This window comes from Apteryx rowi, unplaced genomic scaffold (genome assembly GCF_003343035.1).
Source record: "Apteryx rowi isolate R43461 unplaced genomic scaffold, aptRow1 scaffold_98, whole genome shotgun sequence".
NCBI lineage: Eukaryota > Metazoa > Chordata > Aves > Apterygiformes > Apterygidae > Apteryx > Apteryx rowi.
In genome coordinates this window covers 2,203,811-2,224,819 of record NW_020451293.1, presented here as the reverse complement: position 1 = coordinate 2,224,819, position 21,009 = coordinate 2,203,811, and the positions used below count along the sequence as shown (strand labels likewise).

Sequence of the window (21,009 nt, the reverse complement as noted above, 5' to 3'; positions counted from 1 at the left end):
GGGGGGCGGCGGGGGGCCGCTCCGCGGAGCGCCTGCCCGGCCTCGGCCCAGCTCCGCGCTCGGGCTGGGGAGCTGGGGGGCGGCGGTTATCGGCTGCGCGGCCGGGCTCCCCGTCCCCGCCGCCGCCCGCATAGCATGACACCTAGTTCAATTTGCGTGCGTGTGTTTTGCTTTGGGTTATTCCACGAGTTTTTCGTGGTGAAGCGACGGGCGGCRAGAAAAAAGTAGGCTTTCAGGGCCCGCTTACAGGTTCCGATTGCGAAAATAATCAGAAAACGAGTCGCTTAGCCCTTAATCTACTTAGGCGTGCAATTCCTTTTTCTTTCTGTTTTAATCTGTGGTTTGCGATGATCCTGTTTATACGGAGTTCAGAGAAAGGGAATGATTATGTTGCTATGTCATTAGGGGGCGTCGGTGATGCACCTGTTCTGAGTGATGGTATCCTTCCAGGAAAGAGAATCAACATGCAACAGAGATGCATAATAAAACCTAGCTTTGGACTGAGCCATGGTTAGCGGGTTGAAAATGGATGGCTGGATTTTACTATAGCAGCACTTACTGTTAGTAGTCCAGAGTTATGGTGTTGTTGGTGCATTGCATTAATTGAAAACGATTTGTATGTTTATGTAAATGCATAGCATTGTTATTTTTCTCTGTTTATGGTAAATTGGGTTTTACTGTAATCTTAAACATTTATGTGTGTGTTATAATTTGAAAGGTCATCAATGATGGTTCAATTTTTTCTATTTTCAGGGCTGTAAGTGTACAAAGTAATTTCTGATAAGAGTAGAAATATAGTGTATAATAAAAGAACACAGACTTTCTTTAATCTCAGATGTATTTATTTAAAAACAGTTAATATTTGTAATAGAATACATAAAAGCAGGTGGTATCTACCCTGTTAACTTTAATAAAGAATCTAGGTTAAGTAATAGTTATTAACTGTACGTATTGCTTTTAAGTTCAGTAATATTTAGTAATGATCAATTTCTGCAAATATTCAAATGTAGCCAAGTCTGCTACAAAGAGCTGTTAACTTGTATTGCTAAAGTGACATTTTGACAGTTGAATTGTGAGCAGTTAGAATGTTCCTAATTTTTAAAACAAATTTTGGGGATGTAGTCAGTAAGCAATAAAATATAACAGAATGTTTTGTGTTAATTTGTCACTTTGTGCAGCTAATACTTTCCTTACTATAAGTTCCACAGATCTTCAGAACAAATAAAAGAAATAAGGAATGCAGTTCTGTTAAAAAAAAAAAAACAACAAACACGCAATTGAATATTCTTAAGTGAGAACCTATAGTTGTACAGCAGTAGACACAAGTGTCATAAAATAGCGAAAGAAAGTTGTTACTTATAGTATTTTCCTACTTGTCGGTCACTGAGAGCACATAAAATAAAGAAGTTCTGTTATATCTCATGTGGATGTTCAGAGAATACAAGTATCAGACAACTGCTCTTATGTTGACTGTTGGTAAAAGACCACCTTTGTTGTCCTAGTTATATATGTAAAGCTTTCAAGAAAAAAAAATCTAAATCTTTTAATTATCATTGTTTTTCCTCTGTTCTGTACTGTGACATTTTTCCTCTGTTCTGTACCAATGTTACAGGTTTGATATTCAGAGTTTTGTACAGTATTTGGATCATGTTCTCAAATAAGAAAATGTATTCGCTGGCTTAATTGAAAGATAGGTGCACTGATTTTGTTTAGGGAGAAGAAAGGAAACCTTCATTCAATCTCCATGGTAAACAAGCCTAGAAAAGGCAACTAGAAGAGAGAGCAGTGAATGAAAACAAGTGTTATTTCAGTGTAGTCTTAGAAATATTGCTGTGGTGATAACTTTCTTTTTTCAGACCATACGTATGTAGGTAGGTCTGAGATGATAGTTAACTCTTAAGAATTTTGGTGCTCTTTGAGCAAGATCTTTTATTGCTAAGTAGCTCTAATTACTCTTGCCATAACCGAAACTGGTGGTTAATCTTGCAGAGAGGGAGAATAGGTGAAAAATGTCACTTATGTCTGGAGTTTAGTTACAACAGCTGGTGAGAGAAGGTACCAGTTTTTCTCAAGTAGATCTGTTGTTTGCTTGCTTCACCAGTTATCTTCAAGCGTTTTGGAGAAACTAGGCTGTAGAAGGTATAAACATTGGTAAAGTTTATTAATGTTAGGAGTTATACTTGCTAAACAAAAAAAAAAAAATTATTTTGATGATGTAAGTTATCCTGATCTCACAAATAGAGTAATTATATGTGCAAAGAAAGAACCTCACACCAGCAACTCATTCCAAGAAAATTCTTTCTCAGGCTTTAGTAGTTTGTTTTTATTTCAACCACTATCAAGCCAAAGAAACCCAGCTTGTTCGCTACTGCTGCTGTTATCCCAGGAGAAGTTTTTGATGTGCCCTTGGATTAAGGCAGTAGACTTCATATCCTTATGGATTGGAGTTTGGGTGGGGGGAAAAAGATCCAGTTAACTCAGTACCACAACCAGCTGGATTTCTGGTGAGATGCAAAGGTATCTCTGGGCAACCACTCCTCCCTGTCCATTCCTATGTATTAGGCAGGATGGAAGAATGATGTGCAGCGGTTAATGCAGATGCTGTTCTCTTTGCTGTAAATTGTGGTGTGTCATCTTCTAATCTAGATAATTTGGTTAGAGGTTAGAATATACAGAAACTGTTCTTTCAGAAAGACACCGCATTCCCCCTCTCAACATGTTGATATATGGAAGGCCTTTATAGTCTTCATTGGCTTTCAAAGATTCATTGGCTTTTCAAAAACTCTCACCCCCTTGCTGGTACCCCTTTACAGGTGCACAGGCCCTTGACTGGAAGGGAATGTGTTAAATTTACTGACATGAGCATCAGTGACTTTTTGGCAGTTCAGAAGTTCTTTGCCTGTTCAGCTGCAATTTTAGGAAGTTTTCAGTGCTTACAGTTGTAGAACTCTAATGCCCTACTCTCATACAAGTCTTTGTACACTTTTGCAACAAAGATACTAAATGATTGCTCGGGATTTAAAAAGAAGAAACCCTAACTACACTGAAATTCTTTCTTGATTGTTTCTTGGATGCTATCTGCTGTCTGTTGTGAATAATTCCTTTCTGTCTATTTGAAAATACTTATATTCAGTGCCTCTACTCCTAACTACGCTTTGAAAACTTCAAACTTGCTGCTGAAAGGCAAGCAGTTTTTCCATGGGCACAACTTAAGATGACCAGTTGTAAAAACAAATAGTGAGATTTCCCAACCAATTAAAAAAAAAAAACAACAACAACTTTCTAACTCTAGTGTTTTAATATTTTTTCAAATCAATTTCTGTCTTTAAGGGAATAGTTATTAAAGTGATGTGCTTCAAAAGCCAGTATTAAATAATAAGGAAGATTGAAAAGAAAAAACTAAGCAGGGGAAAGAAAAAAAGGAAGAACTCTAGCAAATAACTGCCAATTAAGATTTGGCAGATGCGTGTGAGCTGATTATGTACTTCATTAGGCTGTCAATTTCTGCTGCTTTATTTCTATAGTGCCAGGAGCACATTTAGGTGGTTCTCAAGAAAAAGTTACTTTTTGTATGTAGTTAGTCCTGCATGTTCTGTGGCTGACCGTATTAAATATGTGTAAGTCATGGAGAAGGACAACCTGCATGAACAGCACCTGTCTTTAATTTTTTCAAAGAATTCTTGTGTTGAAATCTGTGTTTATAAATGCTTTCAATTAAGTGGTGAAAATGAAGATAAAAAATTCATTTTAAATAAAACAATGAGAAGTAAATCCAAAAGCACAAATGCACATAACTAATTCTTCCCTTGCTCCTATTAAGAAAGGATGTAACTTCTTAATGTCCTAGTTTTTCTTCTGTATTGCAGCCTTTTTTTTTTTTCCCCACTAAATGTTGGCTTGCATATTTCACAACTCATATTTATGTTGGGAAAAGCAGGTCTGCAAAACTTACAAAATGTTCCTTCCCCAAGATGTTCTGTTCTAACAGGTTTATATAGAAGGCAGCTGATAAATGAAGGAATGCTGGGAAGTGATTGATATTGCTGTTTCTCCGTATCACTGAAGAAGTTTAAGTTACATGTTTAAAATGGAAAGTTTCAGAGAAATGGAAAAAAATCCCTCTGCAAAATTAGGGAAAAACTCTGTATTCAGTAATTCTGGAAGCAATATAAATCATTGCAATTGGGTTCTGCATTACAGGATATGTATTATAATACTTTATCTTCTCTCTCTTACTTTACTGCCAGGAACTATAATTGTCTGGCAGCAGGAGGGAGGTGACTAAGGCTATTCTTAAGTGATCTGTCTTGGGACCAAATCTGTGTGGAGGGATACACTTAGGAAACTTCTAGGCAGCACTGTGTTGGGAGGTGGTGGTAATACTTGGGGATGTGCTAATTAGTCAGGAAAACTAGATGATCTGTGCGTTGGAGTAATTCTTAATGCCATTCACTATCTTGCCCTTAAAGGCACAGTTTTAACCTTTGGACTTAATGAACAGAGGAATTGATCAGTCAGAGGTAACTGAGGAAACATAGATGCGTTTTTTGACTGAATGAGGAATGAATTGCACTTTCAAATGTCTCTGGAAAAGAGCATCTCCTAAGACGTATGTGATTAGAGACTTTTGGTATGGATAGGAAAGTTCAGTGAGGTCTCAAAGTAGTAGGCAGTTTTAGTTTGTGTAGTGTAAATTTRCATTTCCACTGTTACTGAGATGTCTTGGAGATTAGGCATAATTTTATGAGCAGAGTTTAATATGTTTGGGCTCATTTATCCTAGAAAAAGAGTAACTAAAAGAGTATGGTTACTCCTGTGAATACCTCATCTGAGGAGTTGGATGAGAATTAATCTAGAGGATATTACTTGTTCAAGGTCATCCAGGTATCAATTGTCCACAAATATTTACAGTAGAAATTAGCCAAAGGTTCCTAAATACAGAGGAGTGAAGTTGAAACAGCTTTTTACATTGCGTGCAAAGGCAAGAAGCTGGATATCCATGTTTAGAAGTTTATAAAGCGGTTTGTATTAGCAGTGATCTTAGAGTAAGAAGTGGTAATATTGGAATATGGCTTTTTACTCTTGATCCTTTGAAATTTTTAGGAGAACTAGTTCTCCATTTATTCACAGTTATGCCGTATTATGTATTGAGTTAAGACCTTCGTGATTTCAACTGGATTCCCCATGGGCATGATGAGAAAACGATTTCTTTCCCCATCAGCCCTATCCACAGTGCAAAATGTTTTTTATTTTTAGCTTGGTTTCCTAAGGGTGGAAATCCTTAAGCATCCTTAAGGCTTTCTGTCCTCACCTAACAATCCCTCTCATCCGCTAGTGAACCATATTTTATGATGAGAGTTGGCAGCCTTAAGCATATATTCCCTACAATTTTCATGAAMATTACTGGCTGGGTAGAGAAGAAAGAATCAGTGCCCCTGTGGATAGAAATGCAGATAGGCAGACTTGCTGAAAAGAATGGATAATAAGGATCTATCAGAACTTTCCCGAATATAACTTTGCTATTTCCTTGCTGGACAGCATGAAGGGGGAAGCTGTTAATGCGAGCATGGGAGTGAACCRGTGGGGCCTCTGTAGGCAGGAACACTAGGAAACATGCCTGGGGTAGAGAAGAACTAAAGATCTGGTGGAACTGTGCTAGGTTTGTCATGGGATGAAAAGGAGTGAGTGGGAACAYGAATGTACATTTGTAGGAAAGCAGGCTTTTCATGGTTATTCAAGGAGCAACTTCTTTTCTTTTCTTTTTAATGCAGCAGGTATTAATTACAGCTAAAAATGGGGTATGTGCCAATATGCCTTAAATGGTCCTAGTTCTTGGAAAATTTAGGTGCTCGTTTGGTGTTTCTTATTTGTATGCTTGGGATTAAATTCATTGTCAAGCCTGTGGGACAGGAAGCGAGATTCTTCAGAGTGAAATGAGTGGGGAAAATTGAAAGTGGGTTTCTCTTTTGAACAATGTGAGATATGGCAAACTGGTGGGGGGAAAGGGGGTGGTGCAGGTTGTGATTCGTGGTTTTGTGTTGGAGGAAAAGAGCAAGGCTGATGTTTCTATTAATCCTTCTGAATGTAGCATTTGTTAGTTCTTCCCTTTCTACAGTCAGCGGCATAGCTCAGCTGGACTTGAGTCGCAGTATCTTGCAAACAAAGCCTTTCTATTCAATAATCCTATATTTAGAAAACCGGAGACATCTTACGAGCCCAAGATAAACACCAGGGAAATATAGAAGAGCTATTGCCAGAACCTGTGGTCTTCTGGAAAATTCTTTACCACATACTTGGTGGCATTTGAAAGCACACAATAAGGGAATCACTGGGAATGAGGAAGAGTATTTTTCCCCTCTTCATATGCATTGTGACATATAAATACACTAGCTTTTCTAATTAATTTGTTAAACAGTTATTTAGAGCATAATTCTTCTATGGAAGGGCCGTAAATGCCTGATGACCTCCAACAGTTAGTCTCACCATTGGTCATGCGCATTTAATAGATCTGTTCTTTTGAGAAATGGGAGCTCTGTTCAGACATGGATGTGAAAGCATTGACCTTAGATTGGAAAGTCACTGAAAGATATTTGGCTTTTAGATTCTGATACAATGTTTTCTAATGCTTGAAAGAAATTTTTGTGTACTTGGATTAAGTTTAGTATTTTTTATTGTCTCAGCTGTGATATTCAATGAGGAAGAAGCTAAAGGAAGCACACAGTAGAATCTTGGTTCAAAACCAGTTGCAACTGATAATAATCTTACCTTTTTTTTTAGTTACAAATCAGCTTTAATATCACTACAACTTATTTTTTCATGTTCTGTATCGAAATCTATATGCTTACTGAATCTCAAGGTAGAGGGATGAAGTATCCATTAAAGTTCTCAGAGGTCAAAACGAACTTTGACAAATTTCTGGTGAGATCCTGAAAGCATCCTTTGAGCTTTGTGTGGCTATAATTCTTTCCTCATAGACATGTTTCTGTGTTTGTTTAAACAAAGAGTCTTTAGTCAAAACTTACTGGAGGCATTAGGAAGGCTGATGCCTGTGGGTCTGAGCAGACTAAGTGCCTTGCAGTATAGTTGTGAGGTGGTTACTTCCAATAAAGCTAAGACTTCCCTCTCGTCCAACTTCTGCACTTCTTTTCTTCTCTTGACTCTTTCTGGATATTAAGTGTTAAGCTTAYGACAAGTGGTGACGAAAAGTGGGTCACTCTGCTCTCTGCATTGCCCTGTGAAACAAAGCTCTGTCTAGATACAGCTTTGGGAAGCTTATGGCCTAAACACACTGCAGTGTTGGCAGTAGGTAGTTGGGGTGGGTGGGGGTGTTAAACATAAAGGCTTCTAGTATTGTCCTTGAATACTCAGCGTGCTAAAGTTCAGTGAAGTGTGCTTTGGCAGATGGCTTGCTATTCGAGAAATCTCTTGTTTCTGTACATTTGAACAGCAGGGGACTCTCTCTTCCCTATAAATATGTTTAGAATGAGCTGTTTGTGCCAGCTGTTAATTTAGTATATCTACCCTTTCAGTTTTCCGGTCTTGGTGAATGAACCTTTGCATACTTGTCAGTGAAACCTAGAAGAATGTGTAATTAAACAGGAGCCAATTGAAGACAATATGTAACATTTTACTGACCTGTTTTCACGTTGGGTTGTATAAAGCCCTTTGTCTTGCTGGAATGTGTGTTCTACCCTAACAAGTTATAAATGTAGCAGAGATCCTATATGGGAGAATATCAAAGATGGTGTTAAATAGTCCTTGCAGGGAACTGGTATATATGCCTCCAGTAACTGGGTTTGGATCTGGGAGGACAAATGTTCCAAATGTGCTGATATTTGTTCTTTGTAGAGGAAAACGGCTATGGAAATGCCAGTATAAAGTTGCCCACTTCACCTATGCTTGTTTCCATATACGTAAGTTAGTAGAGATGGAGAGAGAGCGTATGCACGAGTGAGAAAGTGTCAGCCAGCTTGGGGTAAATAATCCAAAAATAAAAGGATGTCATAAAACAAAGTTTATTGAAAGTTGGGTGTTGAACTTTGTTTCTTTGTTTTGTTTTTCTTTTTTTCCTAAGTGCTCTTGAGCTGTGAATGGTTGGTAACTAAATTCTTGATAAACCAAACAGGCAGCAGTCAAGTTTCACTGCGCTTGATAAAATAGGATCAATGTTTCTGTGAGATTGTTTTGCTCTGTTGTTTGCATATACATGCTTGTATGAAATGGAACTGCATGCTACCTGTGTACCTGGCCTCGCATGAAAAGAGCGAGTAGGAGATTCACCTACTTGGGTGTGTTTTGGTTTAAAGATTAGATTGATTGACCATTGCTCTGACAGTGACTGCTTAATTTCTCAGTATTGAGAAGAGCTGACCAGAGATACAGAAGGGCTAGCTCTGCGAGCTGATGTGCTGGGGCCTGCTGTCTGCTGACCACGCAACTAAGCATCCGCTTGGAACGACTTGTTCTGTTGCTGTCAGTAGTACGGCCTCATTGCTCTGTCATGTGCACTGTAATTTGCTGCTATCCGTTCCGACCACTCACTGTTTTGTTTCAGCCTTTCCAAGTATGCCGAGCTGACTGGAGTTATGGACAAAGTTGCTCTCCTTGGGGTTTTTCTTTGTCTGATTAGTTTTTGGTTATTTTTATGGTCCAGGGGTTTTACCCCAAGGAAGATTGCTTTTGAAGAAAGATCTTGCAGAAACAGCTTCTTTTTTGTCTCTGGGGAAGTGGAGGTGAAGTGGCTTCTTTCTCTAACTTTCTTTGTCACAGCAAGACCAAAAACTGCAACTTCTGACCTTGGATATTTGCATATTTTTCAATTCTGGAGTGACTACACTTCAGGTCACCAGCCCAAGACAATATTTTTCTTCCGTTATTAAAAAAATAGTGGTTTTTTTTTTTCCACCTGGGTGGGGGATGCAATAAGACAAGGAGAGGATTTTACTAATGTCTCAGATGATGTTGATAGCATTCAATAATGTATGTTTGCTTAAGATTAGAAGGAGCTTTTTTTTATTTTTAAGACCTCATGAGAAAAGCACCTCCGATTATATCAAGTRGATATTTCATTATGTGGCATTTTAGTAGCAAATAGTTGACCAAAAAAGTCAAAGTTGCTATGTGAGAATTGAAAGGTTTCTTGGGAGTCTTGTGAGCTATATTTGGGTCTCCACAAAAAGTTCTTATGTGCCAGCCAGTGTCGGGTAGAGTATGAGCAAATCCGGAGTTTTTAGCTAAGATGCAGAAGCTGAGGTACTGACAAATACGGTCTTATAAATCTGCCATATTCTTCCCATCCCCCTTTTGATGGGAAATGAGAGAATTGATCATAAATGCCAAGGTAGCTTCAGCATGTTGTGAATTTATTAAGCAGATAGGCAATGGAACTAAAAGTCCAGGTCTTGTGATGTAGTCGATGTGAAATGGGAGAGAATATAAAACATTGTGGGGATACCTATATTTTTGCGTGTGTGAACCTGAGTCAGGGGTGCTCCCTTGTAGCTAGCTGTGTACCGAGGGCCGTTAGCAGATAGCCAGGAGGTTGGGGGCAGTGACGATTACCTCCTTTGGCACCGGTGAGGCTGCATCTAGACTATTGTATCTCACAGTACAAGGGGCTTGGCAAACTGCAGGGTTCAGCTGCTTAAATGGTGAGGAGGCTGGAGCGTGTGATGGATGAGGAGAGGCTACCCAGCCTAGGGTGGTGCCACCTGGAGCAGAGAAGACTTGAGAGGGAGTCTAGTTGCTATCTTCAGCTATTTGATAGGGAGTTATGGAGAAGATGGAGCCGCTGTGCATCTCTAATACTTCTCAGAGTTGCACAGTGAAAGGAGAAGGAGCAATGATGGCTAATTACCACACACACTGTGAAAATGAATTTCTCTGACTGTAAAGCACGGGAATAAGTTGCCTGGAAAGATGGTGGAATCTCCATCCTTTGGAGTAGTCAAAATTTGACTGTTTTTTGTTTGTTTGTTTGTTTTGTCTCCTGATGTTCAACAGGAAAGTGTAGCCTTTTCTGGCTCACCTTTGCAGTCTGTAGAGCCCAGCAGCTCAGAGCAGCTGCACACGCCTCGCTRAAGAGTGTGGTGTGATTAGTGTTGTTTCTCCTCTGCGCAGGTTAGGTACTGGAAAGGGACAAAGGCTCCAGAAACTCTGAAGCCTTCATCTCCGCTCAAAGCGGAGAAAAAACCTGCCACATCTACTTTCCTCATCCAGAGAATGATGCATGGGTGAAGGACTTCCGTACTCTTCTGTGAGAGTGGAAGTTGACTGAGCTGATAGCTGTGGGAAAGGGATTGACCGTAGATTTGCAGGAAGCAGATGAGTAACTCTGGAGTTGGTGCCTGCAAAGCTRGAAGCTCAAAATTAGTTCCTTAACAGAGCTGAGAAAGTGGACAATGCTGTGGGCTCTTGGTCTGTTTTTTTTCAATTCTACCTCTTGTCACCAGGTTGTGCAAAACTTTTAAATAGCTCATGATTTTTGAGCCTAATCTCTATTTTTATCTTGGAGGGGAGGGAAAGGATGTTAGCAATAATTCACCTTGGTAGTGAATGATCACCTCTCTTCTTGGGCATCTGTTTCTTTTTTTGCATGAATATTTTCATAGCGATGGTATGACTCAGTAGAAAGAGGCGGTGTTGCTAGGCAGCAGTTTGAGCACTTTGCAGATGCCATGTGATGGCAGTAAGCTGCCTTGTAATAATCCATTGGTGGCAGTATTCCTGGCTGAGGTTCTGGATTGCAAAAAGAGAGAAGCATCTTTGACAGAAACAGATGCTGCCTAGCAACTGCCAGTGCTCTCTGACCAGCCTGAAATACTTTCACTTAATTGTAGCATAATTTTGGTAATATACAAAAACTTAAGGGTAACAGGCCGCTTTCAGTTCCATGGTATATATTTTCTTTTCCTCAAGATTTTGCATAAAAGTTCATAGAGACCATTAACAATGTCAAGAAATTCTTTAGCCCTCTTCTAAATCATGTCTTTTATTTAATCCCTGCTCTTCGATTGTAATGTCTGGATGGCTTTTAATCAGCTTTTGATAATCTTTTTTTTGTGTGTGTATTACATTAGTGCCTGGCAGTTCCAATCGGATTAGTGCCCTGTTCTGTGTGGTGCTGTACCAGTATACTTTGTAAGGAATTGCCCTTGCTGCAAAAAGCTTGTGTTGCTTTACTTGGGTTGATGGATTTTTAGGGTGTAATTGGATATATCCTCCTCTCCTTCGTACATAAATTCTTTATATTGTCCGTCTTGCTTAAACAGCAAAATGTTTTAGAAGTACTGGATCTCCRTTTTCTTCTTTATTTTCTTTGTGAACATACCTTCTGAGTGTGACATGAACTTGCAAATAAATTTGCATGTCTCAAGTTCATTTTTGGCAAATAACTGAAATCCCCACCCATAATTAATCATTTAGTATTTAGCATGTATACTGTGGAGGTGAAGAGACTTTAATTTTAATTTCCTTGTGGTTCTGCTCCCTTGTTGAATATCATCAGAATCTGACTGTGCAGTCTCTGAAGCTGCYGGGTTTAATCAAGCAGTTCCACTAAAATCTAATCATATCAGCCTTTAATTTTGCAATGAAAATGTTATGTGTATGTGTGTGTGKGGGGATATTCTCTGTAAACTGCTTTGTGGTCTTTTAAATGGTTATAGACCCACAGTTTTCTGTCTGTGAGGAACTATTCCTTCAAGCTAAATCTTGAAACTTAGATATCTTTTCTTCCGTGGGGTAACTTGTATCAATATTTTTTTTTCCTGTGCCGTCATATTGCTGTAGCTTAAGAGCCTCTCCCTCTCTGCCATCTCTAAATACAGAGAATTAACATCTCTCATCTTTCCTGGAAAAGAAATTGATAAAGATAGCTTGTAGGATTATAAAACTGTGAATGATGTGGTGTGCAAGAGTAGAAATTGTTCAATTACTCTTTTTCTTTTAATAYAAACCAGGGGCATTGGTGATGCAGGATCTGAGAGAGAGGGGAAAGAGGAAAAAAAAGAAAAGAAAAAAAAAAACCCACTTTCTGCATGATGCATAAGTGAAATGTGGAATTTTGGCATGATTGGGATGTTAAAAGCTGATAGGGTTCAAAAACTTTTGGATGGATCTACAGAAGAAAGTGTAGAGAGCTATTAAATATATATTTTAATGTAATAATAAAAAACCTTCTACATTATGAAGTCCTGACCTACAAATTACTGAAGTTGGGGAAAGCTACATCCTTGCTCTATTCCAATAACCTTCTTTCACCACCCCCCCCTTTGGCCACTGTTAGAGAAAAGATACTGGATTTAGAGCCATCTTTGGTAGAGTGACTCTTAAGTTATGCTACATGGAGCCTTCATTGTCATTTAGGGATAGGGAGGAAAATTATATCACAAAGCATAAGCTGTTTTTAACAGCTGAGTAAGATGATCATTAGGCTCTCTTAATGGATGAATTATTGTGGGGGGGAAAAAGCATTTTAAGAAAAGATGCATCCTGCATCATAAACATTAATTTATCAGTCTGGAATAACCTACATTATTTTCTTAAAGATCAGTCTTAACAAATCAATTTCAAAAATTGACCTATACTGCATGTTAACTAGTAGTTTAATATGAAACTAAAAATATACAGTCTTGCAGTGTAGACTACTTAAGAAGTTACAGTAATTCTTTGTGTGGTGAGAATTGGGTTAAGAAGAGATATTTAGTGGGGAATAAGTATCATGTACAAAGTATCACTTTGCAACTCTTTCCCAAGTTTGAAAATAAACTACAGAGTTACAGAAACGAGTCTGGAATTCAGATAACTGTTTCTGCTGTACTTTTATTCATGTAATAAGTGTTTTTCAGAAAGATCTGTTCAGTCTACTTGATTTGCCTTAAGTGTTTTTGATTTTTTTTTGCAATGTAGCAGTTGTAAATTTWAAAAAAAAAGTTTGCTTAATTTGCCAGACTGTTGCATGTGACATCTTTGTTTCAAACTTTAAAAAAAAGAAAGAAAAATTGAATTTCAGACCCATTATAATGAGATATAACACATTTATGTGTTTACCCAATAATAAACATAAATACAGAATGCTTGGCTGATGTGATAGAGGTGTAAGTTTAAAATATAATTATRTATTTTGAAGCCTAAAATACATGCAGCATCGGAAAACTTCAGAAGAACTTTGAAATTTGTAGCACAGAACAAAATTTGGAGTCTGTGCAGATTGATTATAAATTGGTAAGATACAGAGCTCATTAATTTGGGTAGGGAACCACACAAATGCATCCATGCTTCTCCTTTTTATTACCCTTGTCATCGCTTCTGGAATTAGTTTGGCTGAAGACGTACTTAGGACATGATTAATACATAGCCTGAGTAACTGCACGTTGATTGTAGTACAAAGCAACTATGAAAATTAAATGGCATACTTTAACCTGAAAGACTTGCCTATGGTTTGTTCATGTCATCTAAAAAATATTAGCTGCATTTTAGTGATGTAGTAATAATGAGTAGAGAATTTGAAAAAAAACTGTCACAAAGGCCAAGAAAATTTCTCTTTTGAAGCAATGAATAAACCAAGATATGCTGAAAGTTTGCAAAGTAATGACTATTGCAGAGAAGGTAGTTTAAGATTTTTTCTTTTGTCACATTACACAGCTGAAAAGACCCAATGAAACTTAAGAATGGCAAATTCACAGCTAACAGTATGAAAAATTGCTTTTTCCAAAGTTAACCTGTAGAATTCCTCATTGCAAAATGTTGGTGAGGCCAAGATTTAAAGAATAACAAGATGTATTTTAGCATGTTCGATGTGTTCTAGCAGCAGTGTTTTCTATTGCAGAAGAGAAAACTTGAGAAATAAACAAGATCCAAATAATTACAAAACCCAACTTTATGGTTAGAGAAATATAATCTAGATCTGGGGAAAGAAAAGAGGATAATGAAATCATGGAAATATCTTGAAGCAAATTTGTTCCTCTTGTTTGTCTTCATTTAAATAAATACTTGGAATTTACATTGGTATATCAGGGAAGGCAGGAAGAGAAAGGGTGGTAAAATGGCTGGTTTTTGTGTAAACAAATATTGGCTTATCATGGGCTGAAATTGTATTTTACATTGTAAATAATGCATTATGCAATGTTAAAATATGTTTATAGGCTTTACTATAATGTATAGAAATAGGTTGAAAACAAATTAGAAACAATATGCAGAACGCACATGTCTGTGCCAGTTCATTGTGCTGGAAAGTAGTTTTGTTTATATACTAAGAAAACTTGATGTTTGGGGGAATTAAGCAGCTAAATTCTGCATGACCTTCTACATGGATGTAGTGGGCTGAACAGCAGTCTGGCATTTTCCTGTTTTTCTTCTGGCTTTTCCCAGAGTTCATGGGGAAAAAAATGTGACCCAATTTTCTTACTAGATTTATCATGTAATTGAAATAATCTATTTGAGAAGAAAAATGATCTTTGGAGGAGTTGAGAACCAGGTGAAACTGGATTGGGAGGCTGGGACATAGGAAGTTGGATTAGAAAGAATTACAAAAGAAAACTCTATTTTAAATTATACCACTGCAAAACAAAAATCAGAGCTTCTGTTATTTAGGTAGGCAGCAGAGAATAAAAATGACACGTGTGAAATCTAATTTAATATTTCTCTACCTGTGAATTGTTTCCCCTCTTCTTGTCATAATAGYGTTCAGACGAGGTCACAAGTTGGTGGATAGCAAGGGGCAACAGAAGCTCAGGCAGCGATTCCATAATAAAAGCGTGAGAAAGACTGTAACAGTCGAGTCAAATATCCCTCTCATTCAGCATCCTATCCCTGATAGCAACGAATAGCAGGTGTTTACAGAATAGTGGCACAACAGGATAAGCACATGTGAGATTTTCCCAAGACTTAAGTAATTTGTGGATCAGGGACTTTCTAGCCTAAGGCAATACACTTAATAGCTCTCTGGTTTTTCTTCCATCAGTTTGTCCTATTTCCTTTTGGACTTGGGTGAACTTTTAGCAGCCACAGCATCCTGTGAGGAGTTTCACAGTTTAACAATGCACTGTGTGGAAAAAGCACTTTTTAAGGCTCTGAACTACTTTGCTATTTTGTCCTGGAAGAAATGATTAACGCTTGTTCCTTGTTCACCTTCTCCGTGCGACTGACAAGTGTCAGCACCTCAGCCTCAAAAGGTAAAGCAGCATAAGAAAAGGTAGAAAGAAGTGAGACAARAGATACCAAAGACTGCATAGGGGCTTTTATATGATGCATTATTAACCAGAATATGAATAAATCAGTAAGACTGACAGCTGAAAGGGGTGGAGAGAGTACGGTTGCACTTATAACAAGAACCTCTAATAAAATTCCAACGTTTCGCTCAATGTGGCAATACAAAATGAGGGCGCTCAACTAGCTATGTGAGGTTAGGACTGTTTTTCCCTTGTAAAACGCCACGTAGGTCAACTAAATGGTGTCCATCTGCTGTTTGCACTCCTAGTATTGTTAGGTCTTTCTGCAACTCTCTGCTACCTTGCATAGCTTAAGCGACATCAGCAAACTTTGTCCCTTGCTTATTGGCCTGCTTCTCTGGATCATTTAAAAGTATTTTAAGCAGAACAGGCTGCAACGCTGATCCCTTAAGAGCTTGCTGATCAGTCTATCTTTACTAAGAAAACAGACTGCTTGCTTCTCTTGTTTCCTAACTTTTGGCTAGTTATTTATCTGTGCAATACCTTTGCACTTTATCACGGACAAGCTCAGTGAGGAATGACTTGCTTATGCAAAGACATTATTGACTCTTTCTCAAGATAGCGTATTTGTCCATGTGTCCTTTAAGTCTGTTCTTTAAAACCATTTCTCTTACTGCTAGTGACTTACATTATGCAGCTGCTTATACTGTCAGGGCATGCGCTTAGCCAAGGAAAACACTTTTCAATCTGTCCTCTCCTGCTATATCTTTGGCTTTCCAAATTATGATTTCAACTTTATCCATTCTCATATGTGATACACCCAATCCCTTCCTGCTCTCTGTTGAGTTAGAGAATTAACTGCCGGTGTGAATATGTTCATGTTTTTTTTCTTATTAAGAATTTACAAATGTGTAGAGGTAAGAGTTTCTTTTGCTGTGGACCACTTTGGTACAGTTCAAGTACCCCAGTTAAGGAATCTGACTTGGAGCTGGTTCCTGCAGGTGGTGCATGGTGCTACTTGAAAGTATTCCTCCTTAGCAGAATGGCTTCAACGGCTGGCCAAAATGAAGTTTCGTGGGAGGAAACTGATGGATGGAGAGGGGGTTTAATATCTGAAAATAGTTGTTGAATGTTACAACAGTCTGGCTTGAAACCCAAGAGCGATCATTCAGATCTGTTCCCTGCGGGTGGAAGTTAGGCTTTTTAGCTTATGGCTATTTTGATGATACGTTACTTCTTTACTCTGTGGTGACTAAGGAGATGGATCTTGTAAGAAATAATTGAGGCCTGTTGATTGATGGAGAGTTTGTAGATGACCATTTGCTATAAAAAAAAATCTCTGTGGTAAGGGCACAAGTCAGTTATCAGTCTTCTCTGTAATCTGTTTTCTCCAGAACAGTTAAATTATTTCATATTTTCCATATGCATTTATGTGTTTAGATTAAAAATTATTACTCCTCCAYGAGTAAAAACTGAATCCAGTATGCTGACAAGCTTATTCTTGCACTAGTGTTTTTTTGGGTTATATTATCTATGTTACTCCCATCTGGAGTCTTTTTTTTATGTTTATCCTATCTGATGTAAACAAGAGTTTTAAAACCCGCTTTAACGTGCGGTGGCTTCTGGGCCCAAAGAGCCGAGAGACCAGTTCAGGTCTGTTGGTGGGATCTCTGCTCCCCCCCCCCCCCCCCCCCCGTTAGTTAAAACACTCTGCTCCGAGTCTCACGGCGGAAGAACAGACATTCGATGCTGTTTTGTTCTGTTCAGATTTTGATTCATATTCTTTCTCCTGTTCCTCTCACTTGTGTGGGTGTTTGCCTACTGCCTGTGTGTAGTTTGTTCTTTCTTGCCCCCTCCCCTTTGAGACCTGTGTATGGAGCTGAAACTTCTTTTGGTTGACTTTTTTTTTTTTTGCTATTCTATATATTTTTTGGAAATTCAAGGTTCAAGAAACATCCTTGRTGTTAGATGGTGCAGAAAATCTTAGTTTCCATGGAATTCTTTCTGTGGACTTTGGACTTTCTCATTAGCTCTTCTAAGCCCTGCACACCTAGGAGGTTCAATGGCTCTGACATAAAGGTACTCAGGGAGGACCTGAAATGCAGCCTCTGTCACATGAGAGTTGCAACCATAGTTTAAGTATTTACATTTAAAGGGGAGTGTTCCCTCTTTAATAGGAAAAAAGTAAGGACATTGCCCACTGGAGGTCACTGTTTCAACTCTTGGGACTCCACTAGGTGTGTAGGTAGAATATAGGGAGCACTCCCTGTCTGCATGTGTATTTAGAACAAGGTACTTGGATGAGTACATTAAATCTGTGTCTGAATGAGTTTTTAAACATTGATGCTGAGACATAGGAGACTTGAAAAAAGAAAAACCAGAGAAACCTTATTTGTAGTTTATCCTTTTTTTGATGTCATGCTTCCAGTAACTATCCATACCTGTGCCCCTATTGTGTTTTAATAACCATTATTTTGATTAAAGAATATATTATTATATGTTATTACAAAATTTTAAAATTTGTTTGCAAAATTGAGGTTCATTGTGTAATTTTTTTAAAAATTGGTATTCATGTTTTCTGGTTTTTCCCTGGATAATGAAAGCTAAAGATATTTGGGAAAATGATATTTGAGATGAATACAATCTTGGTGGTTCAGTGTTTATGAAAAGTACAGATTCTTGTGTACTGTATGATATATTCATATTAATATACATAATTATATTTAGGATTTTTGCAATATACTAGCTCCACAGATGGTACTTAAGGATGAGTTACAATTTTGGAGGAAAGTAATTCCTGCCGCTGACTTCCTGTTCTATTGTTTAATGCTCAAGAATAAAATTCTTGACCCTTGTTAAGTCAGGACTGCCTGTTCTATTGAGTTGTAAGAGAGTAAGAATTGTGAGACGAGGAAATCTTTATTTACATTACGAGTTCGTTTGGGGTTAGTGATTAAAATCATTACAAGCCTTACATGCTTAATTCAAAAATTTTCTTAAAAAAAYGCCCCAGCTTTTATGTTGCTGCTGAGCTTAACTTGTGATACGGGCTAAAATAAAGATATCTGATAAGGAAAAGTGGGCTGACAGGTTTTCTGGACAGCTATTTTTATGTAAGGAGCGAGCTAATGTGCTATGCTTAAAAGAAAAATTCATGCAAAGATTCATCCCTCATGTGTCTCTTTCTCTTTTTTTTTTTTTTTTCCCCCCACCCTCTAGTGATATGCAGCTTCCGAGGAGCCGTACCACAAGGTTTAGTCCTGGAACTAGGTGAAACTGTCCAGATCCTAGAGAAATGTGAAGGTAAGTGTGATGCCCAAAGAGAATCTTGTTTTCTTTATAAACATGTACAAATTCTTTAATATAGCAGTTTTTAATAAGTTGTTTCGGAGTCATGATGCATCAAATCAAAGCACTTGGATAAGACCTGATCTGACCCACTTTCTGTAGGAAAGGCTGAGTGCTCTTGGCACTAATCCAGTCTGATAGGGGGTCAGTGTGTTTTAAGTTAACCATCTGTCCAGAAAATGTTGAACCCTGACCTGATTGTTGTATTGGAATTGGGTCTTTCAGTGAGTTTTCATCATTCTAAGTGTAGAATCAGTATCTTGAATTTTTTTACCATATTTTCTCACTGTTTTCTTTATGTATTTCAATTCAGTTTACCAGTGTTTATTTTTAGAAACATCTGAGCATATGAAAAATATTAGTTAGGAAATACAGTAGCTGGTGATTTGGGACCAATACTGGAAAAAACAAAGAATACTGGTTTAGGGAGGATTGCTGTGCATTTATATTCCTGTGCTCTTTTTCTACCTAGAGGAAAATGCTATTTTAAATGTTATAACTACAGTTCTTCCTTATGTGGCTGGAGATGTCTCCGTGTGAATAGACTGAATGTCCTGGTCTTTTGTTTTATTCATGTGAATAGTCTGATTGAAGTGGATGTTTTTAAAATTTTAAAGACAATGATTTTTATTCTAATGTTCAAAATAAGCAAGTGGTATGAAACATGTTTGCAATGCTTTTGAGGAGTAGTTTGACAAGATACAGTATGAGAACACATTTCACTATAGCGTTTGAAATGGAATAGTGTAACCTTAATCCTGAAATGTTAAAAGCATAAATTCAAAGTTCATATTCTCAAATTAGAATTCCAACTTGACATTCTACAAAGTTGTAAGTTTGGTTTTGTGTTCTAGTTTACATTCATTTTTCATCTTCAGTGTTAAATTTGCTATAGAAACCTTCTGCATGCTTCTTCAGGAGATTGCTTCATGCCCCAAACTGTCTGTTGTTCTTAATGCTTTTCTGTTGTATTCAGAGATTTTGTTTACATACTGGCTTACTCTTTAGTGAAAAAGTGACCTCTGCATGTTTTTTTTCTAGGAAAGTAATATAGCTTCTTCATCTACATGTATAAAAAATTTTCTGTTGAATGAGGGTTTTGCAGTTCAGTGACAGTGTTTAATCTGCAGAGAAGCATGTTGTAATCAATATGTATTAAGTATTATATATTATTATATATAGTATTACATATTAATATATAATTATATAATGTATTCTATTATATATAGTATTAATATGTGTACACCTAAGAAGAACATAAATATTTTAATATGTGTTGTAATGAGGTAAGCCTTACTCCAGCACTAAGTGTTGCTTGTAGTCATGCTACCAGGTCTGGTGGATTAGTGAGGAAGAGTTAACTACTAGCATAGGGAGGAACTGTGCATATTGTTGAAAGCTTTGATGGTCATGTTATTTTCAAACCATTTCTGGTAATCCAGGATACTTTCAAAACTTTGGAAAACAAAGGCATGATATCAAAAGAGCTGCTTGTTACAAAAAAGCAAAAGGATAATGCAGTATCTCCTTACAATGTTATAATAATTATACTCTGTATAATTTCCTTTGCCAGTAGTTTTGGGGGAAGATTCCTCAAAGGAAATCTGTGCCATTCTTTAAACGGTTGAGAAAGGAGGCTCTGGGAAAGAGTTTTCTGGACTGGGGGAGGTGTTTTTGCAAATGTGTTGGGGTTGGGGGGGGAGAAGGGGGCAGGAGGGGAAATTCCCTCTACTTTGCAAAGAAAATGACAGGATATTTAGCAGTAAGAGTTAGGAGACTGAAAAGATGCATTAATTTTGGTAACATCTGGAACTCCACAACATGGTACACTAAATATTCAGGTGGTCTGTGCTACAGCTTTTGCATGTGTGAACTATACAAAAAAGCATACAAAACATGCAAAGTAGCTTATTAAAAGGAAAAAAAATGTTCAAGCGTTGTGGTTTAAGAGGTTGTTTAATGCAGTACTTGGTTTGTCTTGCAAGATTAGCATGAAATGTGACTCCATCTTTGACCTCTGCATTATTTGCTTGGGATTCTCGTGCCTGGACAGACTGGATAAATTAATGTTAACCCACACAAATAAGGGTTACCGTGAGTGTCAGCAGGAGATCCATTGTTGTTTCAGCTTCGCTTTTTGAAACAGCGGGCATAATTCTCCATAGTAGGGACTTTGCTCTCTGGGCAAAAAGGATTCATATACATGCAAACCCTCTAGTGACTTAAAGAATGATTTCTGAGACTCACTGAAGAAATCCATGCTGACAAAATTCAAATACTAGTTGTACTTCTGAATGTACTTACTTTTAATCAAAATGAGTTATTCAATAACTATTACAGAAAGTGCTGTTTTGGAGCAACTGGCATAAAAAGCAGTTACTATATTTAGAGCACATTGATTTAGAGAGTAGGGATTTTCCTACATCAAGTTCTTTTTCAAGTACCCTTGCAGCTAAGTTTTGTATATGCAGAGTAAAAGTGTGTGTATGTG

General features: G+C 37.7%; 1 protein-coding gene across 1 annotated transcript in view; it reads left to right on the top strand.

Annotated features, from left to right (window-relative positions):
- The first annotated feature begins 17,470 nt into the window (after positions 1–17,470).
- Positions 17,471–21,009, top strand: part of DOCK3 (dedicator of cytokinesis 3) — a 194,611-nt gene continuing 191,072 nt past the window's right edge. Inside the window, exons 1-2 of the mRNA XM_026055042.1 lie at positions 17,471–17,474; positions 18,390–18,473. Coding sequence (XP_025910827.1) covers positions 17,471–17,474; positions 18,390–18,473 — 88 coding nt within the window. The remainder of the gene's footprint in view (positions 17,475–18,389; positions 18,474–21,009) is intronic.